The sequence below is a fragment of the Salmo salar genome, chromosome ssa04 (genome assembly GCF_905237065.1).
Source record: "Salmo salar chromosome ssa04, Ssal_v3.1, whole genome shotgun sequence".
Classification (NCBI taxonomy): domain Eukaryota; kingdom Metazoa; phylum Chordata; class Actinopteri; order Salmoniformes; family Salmonidae; genus Salmo; species Salmo salar.
Window position 1 is genome coordinate 43048210 of NC_059445.1, and position 12143 is coordinate 43060352.

Below are 12143 nucleotides of genomic sequence, written 5' to 3' on the forward strand. Positions count from 1 at the left end.
GAGAAGTACTGGGACCCAACCTTTACAACCCTTCAAGACTCTTAAAAAGACTGAGCAAAAGAACAGTCTTGAAACTTAATGACACTCGACATGAACGGACAGATAATTTGACCAGACAAATGCGGTTTTTAACCATCCCTGCAGATTTTCTTCTTGTGCAATCGTTAGAAAATAAAATTGATGACCTAATATTAAGATTATCCTAGCAAGTGGACATTAAAAACTGCAACATCTTATGTTTCACCGAGCTGTGGATGAACATGCATGGAAAATCCCGCCAGCTCTATATTGTTCGTTTCTTCGTTCATCCACAGCTCGGTGAAACATAAGATGTTGCAGTTTTTAATGTCCACTTGCTAGGATAATCTTAATATTAGGTCATCAATTTTATTTTCTAACGATTGCACAAGAAGAAAATCTGCATACATACATACATACATACATATATTTTTTTCCTCTTCGTATATATTTTTAACCTCAATTTCAACATACTCTCCTGCAACCCGCCTCACCCAATGTGGTATGGATCTGCCATTTTCTATACTTTAGAACCGGAACCCCCAACAGAAGCTAGCCAGCTACTAGTCAGTTAGCCACTGCTAGCCGTCATCAGCTAACCTCAACCCGGTCAACTCCTGCCAGTCTGCACAGCGCGATTTAACCGCAGATCATATCGGACTGCTTTTTCTCTACCACATCTCCGGATTCCTACTGCAAGCTCTGAACCTTTTCATCTGGCTCATCGCAGCTAGCTAGCTGATATCCGAGTGGCTACTCCTGGCTAACGTCTCTGTCCCGAGGCTAGCTCCAGGCTAACTGGTGCTTGCTTCGTGCTAGGCCCATCTCCTGGATAGCTGAAGAGGTCCATCAGCCACTCCTTGGGCTACAATACATATTTTGCCAAAAATGTATTGGAGCCCTTTTGCTGCCGACACGGAGCCCCGCCGATTCCATCACGACTGGTCTACCAACGTAATCCGCCCGAGGGGTTTCAACAGGCTCCTCCGTTGCAATGTCCCCTGAAGGCCCATCCGCTAGCCTGCTAGCCGTGGCCCGCTAGCTGTCTAGAGCATATCGGACTGTTAGCTGAAGAGGACCATCAGCCAATTTCTTGGGCTACAATACCTATTTTGCCAATTGGCCTGGACCCTTTTACTACCTACACGGAGCCCCGCCAATCCATCCCGACTGGTCTGCCGACGTAACCGTCAGAGGGGGCTACAACAGACTCTTCCGTTGCGACGTCCCCCAAGGCCCTTCTGCTAGCCTGCTAGCCCCGGCCCGCTAGCTGTCTGAATCGCCGTGTCTCCAGCTCGCCTAGCTACTCAATGGACCCTATGATCTACACATGCCTCTCCCTAATGTCAATATCCTTGTCCATTGCTGATTTGGTTAGTGATTGTCTTATTTCACTGTAGAGCCTCCAGCCCTGCTCAATATGCCTTAGCTAGCCCTTTTGTTCCACCTCCCACACATGCGGTGACCTCACCTGGTTTAAATGGTGTCTCTAGAGACAAAACCTCTCTCATCGTCACTCAATGCCTAGGCTTACCTCCACTGTATTCACATCCTACCATACACTTGTCTGTACATTATGCCTTGAATCTATTCTTCCGCGCCCAGAAACCTGCTCCTTTTACGCTCTGTTACAAACGCACTAGACAACCAGTTCTTATAGCCTTTAGCCGTACCCTTATCCTACTCCTCCTCTGGTGATGTAGAGGTTAATCCAGGCCCTGCAGCGCCTAGCTCCACTCCCATTCCCCAGGCGCTCTCATTTGTTGACTTCTGTAACCATAAACCCGGATGTCCTAGCCGTGTCTGAATCCTGGCTTAGGAAGGCCACCAAAATCCTGACATTTCCATCCCTAACTATAACATTTTACGACAAGATAGAACTGACAAAGGGGGCGGAGTTGCAATCTACTGCAGAGATAGCCTGCAGAGTTTTGTCATACTATCCAGGTCTGTGCCCAAACAATTCGAGCTTCTACTTTTAAAAAAATCCAACTTTCCAGAAACAAAGTCTCTCACTGTTGCCGCTTGTTATAGACCACCTTCAGCCCCAAGCTGTGCCCTGGACACCATATGTGAATTGATTGCCCACCCCTCCATCTATTTTCAGAGCTCCTACTGTTAGGTGACCTAAACTGGGACATGCTTAACACCCCGGCCGTCCTACTATCTAAGCTAGATGCCCTCAATCTCACACAAATTATCAATGAACCTACCAGGTACAACCCCAAATCCATAAACACGGCACCCTCACAGATATCATCCTGACCAACCCGCCCTCTAAATACACCTCTGCTGTCTTCAACCAGGATCTCAGAGATCACTGTCTCATTGCCTGCGTCCGTAATGGGTCTGCAGTCAAACAATCATCCCTCATCACTGCCAAACGCTCCCTAAAACACTTCAGCGAGCAGGCCTTTCTAATCAACCTGGCCCGGGTATCCTGGAAGGATATTGACCTCATTCCATCAGTAGAGGATGCCTGGTTATTCTTTAAAAGTGCTTTCCTCACCATCTTAAATAAGCATGCCCCATTCAAAAAAAATAGAACCAGGAACAGATATAGCCCTTATTTCACTCCAGACCTGACTGCTCTTGACCAGCACAAAAACATCCTGTGGCATACTGCATTAGCATCGAATAGCCCCCCGCGATATGCAACTTTTCAGGGAAGTTAGGAACCAATATACACAGGCAGTTTGAAAAAGCTAGCCTTTGCTTTCCTAAACAGAAATTTGCATCCTGTAGCACAAACCCCAAAAAGTTCTGGGACACTGTAAAGTCCATGGAGAATAAGAGCACCTCTTCCCAACTGCATTGAGGATAGGAAACACTTTCTCCACTAATAAATCCACGATAATTGAGAATTTCAATAAGCATTTTTCTAAAGCTGGCCATGCTTTCCACCTGGCTACCCCGGTCAACAGCTCCGCACCCCCCATAGCAACTTGCCCAAGCCTCCACCATTTCTCCTTCACCCAAATCCAGATAGCTGATGTTCTGAAAGAGCTGCAAAATCTGGACCCTCTCTTTCTAAAATTATCTGCTGCAATTGTTGCAACCCCTATTACTAGCTTGTTCAACCTCTCTTTCGTATCGTCTGAGATCCCCAAAGATTGGAAAGCTGCCGCGGTCATCCCCCTCTTCAAAGGGGGAGACACTCTAGACCCAAACTGTTACAGACCTATATCTATCCTACCCTGTCTTTCTAAGGTCTTCGAAAGCCAAGTTAGCAAACAGATCAACGACCATCTCGAAACCCACTGTACCTTCTCCGCTATGCAATCTGGTTTCCGAGCTGGTCATGGGTGCACCTCAGCCACGCTCAACGTCCTAAACGATATCATAACCGCCATCGATAAGAGACAATACTATGCAGCCGTATTCATCGACCTGGCCAAGGCTTGACTCTGTCAATCACCACATTCTTATCGGCAGAATCAACAGCCTTGGTTTCTCAAATGACTGCCTCGTTTGGTTCACCAACTACTTCTCAGACAGAGTTCAGTGTGTCTAATCGGAGGGCCTGTTGTCCGGAACTCTGTCAGTCTCTATGGGGGTGCCACAGGGTTCAATTCTCAGGCCGACTCTTTTCTCTGTATTTTTCAATAATGTCGCTCTTGCTGCAGGTGATTCTCTGATCCACCTCTATGCAGACGACACCATTCTGTATACTTCTGGCCCTTCTTTGGACACTGTGTTAACTAACCTCCAGAAGAGCTTCAATGCCATACAACTCTCCTTCCAAGGTCTCCAACTGCTCTTAAATGCAAGTAAAACTAAATGTGTGCTCTTCAACCGATCGCTGCCCGCACGTCCAGCATCACTACTCTGGACGGTTCTGACTTAGAATATGTGGACAACTACAAATACCTAGGTGTCTGTACAGATTACCTCAACTAGCCTGTACCCCTGCACACTGACTCGGTAGCGGTGCCCCCTGTATATAGCCTTGTTATTGTGTTACTTTTTATTTTAGCCTACTTGGTAAATATTTTCTTCTTCTTGAACTGCACTGTAGGTTAACGGCTTGTAAGTAAGCATTTCACGGTTAAGTCTACACTTGTACTCGGCGCATGTGGCAAATAAAGTCTGATTTGATTTGACAGGGAACACAGTCTTATAGGTTGTCAGAGGTGACATGGTAATGCCAGGTAACGGCCGTGAGACTCACTCCGTGATCTGCCCGGTAACGGCCGTGAGACTCACTCCGTGATCTGCCAGGTAACGGCCGTGAGACTCACTCCGTGATCTGCCAGGTAACGGCCGTGAGACTCACTCCGTGATCTGCCAGGTAACGGCCGTGAGACTCACTCCGTGATCTGCCAGGTAACGGCCGTGACTCACTCCGTGATCTGCCCGGTAACGGCTGTGACTCACTCCGTGATCTGCTCGGTAACGGTGTGCTCCACCTGCAGGCGTGAGTTGACCTCGATGAAGTAGTGCCTTCCATGTTTATCCACCAGGAACTCCACTGTGCCAGCATTCTCATAGCCCACCTGTACACACAGACAGATCCAATTAGATACATACCTTTACTAGGCTACTTCAAACCTACAATAGGCTACTTAAAACTTACTTGAGGACATCAAGAATGTCACAGTTAATAAGGCACAGTTATACAAGGGGGGGAGACTGTATTCAAGTACTCCATCTTTCTTAAAAAAAGAGCTTTGTTGCTCACATTCCATGACTTTTTTTTTATTAACCTTTATTTAACTAGGAAAGTCAGAACAAATTCTTATTTTACAATAATGGCCTACCCCGGCCAAACCCTCCCCTAACACGGACGACACTGGGCCAATTGTGCGCCGACCTATGGGACTCCCGATCACGGCCGGTTGTGATACATCCCTGGATCGAACCAGGGTCTATAGTGATGCCTCTTGCACTGAGATGCAGTGCCTTAGACCGCTTCGCCACTCGGAAACCCACTATAGTCCAATATAGTGTGCACAGTCAGATTTCCTCCATGGGCAGCCCTATACATAGTAAGTTATTTGTAGAAGGCACATTCTCATATTCTGAATTCCATTTGAAGAGATTACAAGTTCTGGATTCAAAAAGTTAACATGATCTTGATAATGATGCATAACGAATTAACCACTCACAAACCAAATTGTAAATCTGAATATCTTACAGAACACAACTAAATCTTCTAAAATGGGGAAGCGACAACGAGACTGACAGCTAATACCTACAAAAGGAAGATAGCGAGTGATATCCCAGGCTGTGATTATAGTTATGAACGTCCGTGCTGTCTGTAAGAATGACAGCCCTACTACAGCTCAGGCACAGAGGCACCAGGAAATCATTTATCAGACCATTTCTCCCTCCACATCGCTGCGGGGGCTTGAGATTGCGCCGGCCAAAATTCACTGAAATCTGATCCAATTTATCTTTGTAATTCATCCCGTGCTCCAAAACTCATCTCTGCCAACCAGGGCAGGCACCCCTCTCATCCATTCAGACAGTCCCCCATGTTAAGGTGCAGGCTCACAACTAGACAGCTTATATCACACACTGCATAGACCACACAAAAAGGGACAAGCACTGTATGTATTACAATAATGTTCGGGAATAAGTGTTAAGAGTGCAGGAAATAGTCATAGTAATTTCAGTCCAATTAAAAACCCTGCTGGCGGGTGACCTGCTGGCAACCATATTCCACTGTAAAAAAATATTCTGTGAATTTCAGAAATTTGCATAGAACAGGCTGCATTTCATAATGGGCTTTGTATACTTCAGCGGTCCCATATCTACTGCCTACTGTTAGTGTTACAGCAAACTGTTAAGATATAGCAAACATAAGGAAAAGGTATGGAGAAGCAGGTGTTGCTGAAAACCACAGGGTATTGGGAGTTAAACAGTACAGCATCACTACAGAGACTGGCATGTGGATAGAGAGGTTTGATTAGAACGGGAGGGAAACAGATGGCATTCAACAGAGGTGTAGAGGCGGCAAGATGGAGGGAGTAGGAGAGGGGGTGAGGCACACGCCAGCAGAGCGAAACACTGCTGCCGTCACCAAGGATAGGTACTGTACGTGCAACCACTATAATCCAGAAACTTAAGCAATCTGCTGTGTGTAACATATGAATTGAGAAGAAAAATACAGGCCTGTCATTTGTATAGTGTGTGTATGGGGGGGTGAAGCAAAATATGAAATTCAAGGAGCATGTTGGCAAGAAGAGCAAAGAAGTAGGGAAGCTGTGAACCCCCCTAGCTGACCTGTGATTAAGAGGTTTTGGGGTAAAGCTGCTGTCACCATGGAAACCAGACAAAAGTTTTTGCACCAATGGTTTATTTCTCTAGCAGCTATTCTCGTTATACTTTGTGACCTTTTCAAAACTCCCTGTGCTAGCTTCCCTTGACCAGAGATTTCCATCACTGATATAATTTATTGAACCTTTATTTATTAACTAGGCAAGGCAGTTAAGAACAAATTATTATCTACAATGACGGCCTACGAAAAGACAAAAGGCCTCCTGTGGGGGTTGACGGGGGGGCTGGGATTAAAAATATAGGACTAAACAAACATCACAAAAAGAGAGACAACACAGACTTGCAAGTACACTCAGTTCTGGGGTTGGAGTAAAAATACTTTTGTCCAGCAATTTATCAAAATATGCTGAGATTCATCTTACGATTGCAGCATAGCTCAGTTAAGGCAAAACCAAAAAGGAATAAAGTAGAACATAAAACCTGCTGATGTTGTCCATTAAGTAGAACATAAAACCTGCTGATGTTGTCCATTAAGTAGAACATAAAACCTGCTGATGTTGTCCATTAAGTAGGAACATAAAACCTGCTGATGTTGTCCATTAAGTAGGAACATAAAACCTGCTGATGTTGTCCATTAAGTAGGAACATAAAACCTGCTGATGTTGTCCATTAAGTAGGAACATAAAACCTGCTGATGTTGTCCATTAAGTAGAACATAAAACCTGCTGATGTTGTCCATTAAGTAGAACATAAAACCTGCTGATGTTGTCCATTAAGTAGAACATAAAACCTGCTGATGTTGTCCATTAAGTAGAACATAAAACCTGCTGATGTTGTCCATTAAGTAGGAACATAAAACCTGCTGATGTTGTCCATTAAGTAGGAACATAAAACCTGCTGATGTTGTCCATTAAGTAGAACATAAAACCTGCTGATGTTGTCCATTAAGTAGGAACATAAAACCTGCTGATGTTGTCCATTAAGTAGGAACATAAAACCTGCTGATGTTGTCCATTAAGTAGAACATAAAACCTGCTGATGTTGTCCATTAAGTAGAACATAAAACCTGCTGATGTTGTCCATTAAAGGGATGCGGCTGTAACAGGCCTACATCTGTATCACCACTATGAAGTGATACGTGTCTGTATTTAATGTACAAGGGAGATATAACTATAACCACACCTTGACACACGTGGGTATCAATATTGTAATATAAAGTAATTATTTTTTATTTTAGTATTCTAGTGAAAATTCTCTCCTAACTCAAATCCTTACTAAGTCTACTTAAAGCATGCTTCACTCAGATATTTTGGTACACAGCTTACTCCGGAAAGAAAAGGCTGGCCCACCCTCTTTTAATCAAGTAGTTCTTTGCAGTTTCCTAAAATAACTGCAGATTAAAATTGGGCAATGCTTTAAATGTTAATGGATAAAAATTGGCCAATTTCTCTCTCTGAACTGATTTCCTCTCATGAAAGACTTGGGAGTCTGGGGAAGTTGATAATTAGTGAGGTGATATTTAGTGAAGGTATTAAAGGCGGCCGCATGCTTCCCAGAAGAAACCGTTCGGAAGAGTTTGCACATATATTATGACCACATTGTGACATTTTTGTTAGTGTTGGACTTCGACAGGGGTTTTTTCGACTGTTCGTGCACACCGAAGTTCAGCCGAAGTCTACGCCCCTTCATCGGTTATGGTCAACAGTAAGGATTCTTCAATAAGGTCTGTTATCATTCAACGAGAGACGACTAATCTTCATTCACATTTTTTCATTCAAAAACAAATACTGCACCAAACATCTTAGTTCAATGAAAAGAAATTAAGGAAACGACACTGGCAACAGCATCTCAAAATTGACAGTACTATTACCACTTTTTTCTGGTTTTTAAAGTTAAAGGTCTTAAGGGAGTCTGCGAGCACTCGTTCGGTTAGGCGCTCGCCGAACTGAAGCATGCGGACACCTTTAAGGTGAACATTATCCTCCTCAAATACAGCAGGAGAGGTCATCGACTTGACAGATGTGGGATCCATAGATAAACATAGTAGGAGAAACAATGGACGTTAAAATGTACTGTTCTCTTCTTTTAGAGAGAAGAGTAATATCGTTCAGCACACTAATCTGTATAAAAAAAAAGTTAAAACGTTAAATCCCTTTGACACGAAAAGCTAGACGCTAGTGGAAACCCATACGGAAGGACATAACGCATCTGATATCCAATCAAATTGTTATTGGTCGCATACACATATTTAGCAGATGTTATCGCAGGTGCGGCAAAACGCTTGTGCTCGTCTGGGAGCAGACTGACAGTGAACTACCACTGGCAGGGTTGTTTTTGTTAGGAGAGCAGCTTTCTAAAAGTAGAAACCAAAATGTTCTCATCTCAGCCCCTCATTCCTCACTGCCATATGATTGAACAGATGGAGATGAATTCTGTCCCTCACTCACACCCAATTTCTTTCTCTCGCGCTCTACCTCCTTCCCCTCACACAGAGACTAATGCGCTCAACAATGGCGGTTCCCAAATTGCAGGCAACAAGCACATTAAAAAGATCTTCTCTCCCTCAAAACACGTACCAAACTTAGCACACCCCCTCCCTCTTTTTTCCATCCCCAAAACAGACAGCAAACAAAGCCGTACACAAGGCAGGGGATAAGCACGAGCAGGACAGCAAGCTCAAGGGTACACATGACAGGCACACCAGCTACTGTGTACACAACGCCTAATAAGCTTATCACACATAGGATGGGGAATCAGCGGGATACAACCGTCACTAGTAATTGTTCTCATGTCAAAGTAATTGCTTCCACCTCACAATAACAAACAAAAAAGCCAGCTTGATTGCAATCAGGAAATTACGCAACTGCATATTCTTTGAGTGTGGGAGTCCCACTAGCTTGCTCGCGGAGTCCCTTCCGTGGCTATGTTGATAAATGCTGCCATCTAGTGTACCTATTGGTAGCCTGCAGGTGAAATGTCATTCCCACTGCTTAAATTACCTTTCTTTATCTAAACGGCTCCCTCTCTCGTCTCTCTAAATCCTGTTCTAACGCTGCAATATTTTCCTCAAGGTTTTTCATCCTTCTCCCACACTTCTCCACTGCCCCTCTGAGCACAACAACACAACGAGAACACCTATTTGGAAAGGCTCAGAGTTTCTTATAAGTGACTTCAAACGCATTGTGCTTTGAAGGCCCTGGCTTTATTGCATTTCTTCTAAAAAACAAAAGAACAAACATTTTTTTCAAACCTAAATCGGCCCGACAGCCGGTGGAATAAAGACAGGAATGAGGTAGAGGGAATGTTTCCCAATGAGCAGAGATGTTTGAATAAAAAGAACATACAAGTTCAGAGTTTCTCAACTGTAATTCGTCAAGCCTATGGTGTTAAGACGTGTTGTCGCAAAGTAAAACCACACCCCATCCAGATAACAATGGTCTTATATGCCATTCAAAAACTGCAAATACACACAGCTCTGCCATTTCAAAAAGGCAATAGTAGCAAAATTCTGAACATTCTAAAAAAGAAAAGTACTGAAAAGAAGCCTGCCTACGGAATAGAAGAAGTTTTAGCTAGACACTACCTATTAAAAGAATGCATCAAAGTGTGTGGACGTGTTGCATCTTGTACCTGTCTGGCCAGGTTGACAGAGTCAGCGGTGAGTCTGTCCCGGAGGTGTGGGTCCAGTTGTACAGCCGGGGCCATCTCTACCACCTTCTGGTGCCTCCTCTGGATAGAGCAGTCCCTCTCATACAGGTGGATAACATTACCATACTTGTCACCTGGGAGAGATGGGAATTACATTAGGTCTACAAGTTATTTAGGCCAGTAAGATCGAAGTAAATTTACTGGTGTGTGTGTGTGTGTGTACACACACACACACACAGCATTCGTAAAGTATACAGACCCATTCCCTTTTCGTTACAACCTTATTCTAAAATGGATAAAATTATATTTTTCCCCCCATCAATCTACACACAACACCCCATTATGACAAAGCAAAAAACAGGTTTAGAAATTGACAAACGTATTAATAAAAAAACAGAAATACCTTATTTACATAAGTATTCAGACCCTTTGCTATGAGACTCTAAATTGAGCTCAGGTGCATCCTGTTTCCATTGATCCTCCTCGAGATGTTACTACAACTTGATTGGAATCCACCTGTGGTAAATTCAATTGATTGGACATGATTTGGAAAGGCACACACCTGTCTATATAAGGTCCCACAGCTGACGGTGCATGTCAGAGCAAAAGGGTAGCAAAACATTTCTGCAGCATTGAAGGTCCCCAAGAACACAGTGGCCTCCATCATTTTTGAATGAAAGAAGTTTGGAATCACCAAGACTCGTCCTAGAGCTAGTCGCTCGGCCAAACTGAACAATCAGGGGAGAAGGCCCTTGGTCAGGGAGGTGACCAAGAACTCGATGGTCACTCTGACAGAGTTCCAGAATTCCTCTGTGGAGATGGGAGAACCTTCCAAAAGGACAACCATCTCTGCAGCACTTCACCAATCAGGCCTTTATGGTAGAGTGGCCAGACCGAAACCACTACGCTTGGAGTTTGCCAAAATGCACCTAAAAGGACTCTCAGCCCATGAGAAACAAGATTCTCTATTCTGATGAAACCAAGATTGAACTCCTTGGCCTGAATGCCAAGCGTCATGTCTGGAGAAACCTGGCACCATCCCTATGGTGAAGCATGGTGGTGACAGCATCATGCTGTGGGGATGTTTTTCAGCGGCAGGGACTGGGAGACTAGTCAGGAAACCTGCTCCAGAGCACTCAGGACCTCAGACTGGGGCGAAGGTTCACCTTCTAACAGAACAACGACCCTAAGCACAAAGCCAAGACAACACAGGGGTGGCTTCAGGGACAGGTCTCTGAATGTCCTTGGGTGGCCCAGCCAGAGCCCAGACTTAAACATCTCTGGAGAAACTTAAATAGAAGTGCAGCGATGCTCCCAACCTGAAAGAGCTTGAGAGGATCTGCAGAGAATGGGAGAAACTCCCCAAATACAGGTGTGCCAAGCTTGTAGAGTCATACCCAAGAAGACTCGAGGATGTAATCGCTGCCAAAGGTGCTTCAACAAAGTACTGAGTAAAGGGTCTGAATCTTAATGTAAATGTGATATTTCATACATTTTTTTTATACATTTGCAAACATTTCTAAAAACCTGTTTTTGCGTTGTCATTATGGGGTATTTAATCAATTTTAGAATAAGGCTGTAACATAACAAAATGTGGAAAAAGTCAAGGGGTCTGAATACTTTCTGAATGCACTGTATATTGTTGGATGCTGCTGGGGAATGAAAATGGAAAAGTAAGACAAGTTGCTGAGGTGGAAACCATTAAGTTGAACCTTTAGCAGGAGGAAACTCCACACGATTCAAATTTGCTGCATTCATGTAATGGAACCTAGCGGGAGTGAAACTTTGGCGCAACTCCATACGATTCAAGAGATTACATGTTACCCCAGGAAACCAATTGACGGCGGTAACTGTAGATGACAAAGTAGTTATATTCACATCAGGGGGACTTGGCTGAGTGTGGTGCAACTCCATCCGGGTCAAGGTTGCTGCATTCACATCAGGGGAACATAGCTGGGCTGAAACTTTGTTGCAGCTCCATACAACGAGGCTCTGTCCACACCAGGGAAACTGAGCAGGAGTTAACGGGGTGAAACTCAACATGATTATTGCATTTCCATGTGTTGCACTTGCATTCAGTAGCATCCATGAATCACATGATTATGCATAGCATTGACGTCAAAAAGGAGGAACCAAGGACACGGATGGTTCCTGATGTGAGATTCTCTCTGGTGTTTACAGAACAACTGGTGCTGTGAGATTAGGATGGCAGGACCTGCTTAGGACAAAGCAATTGTAACAGGAACAAAGGATCG

General features: G+C 44.2%; 1 protein-coding gene across 1 annotated transcript in view; it reads right to left on the bottom strand.

Annotated features, from left to right (window-relative positions):
- Positions 1-12143, bottom strand: part of LOC106603157 (pyruvate carboxylase, mitochondrial) — a 96526-nt gene that overhangs the window by 71729 nt on the left and 12654 nt on the right. The window contains exons 7-8 of the mRNA XM_014196466.2: positions 9871-10022; positions 4396-4514 (exon numbers count right to left, since the gene is read on the bottom strand). Coding sequence (XP_014051941.1) covers positions 4396-4514; positions 9871-10022 — 271 coding nt within the window. The remainder of the gene's footprint in view (positions 1-4395; positions 4515-9870; positions 10023-12143) is intronic.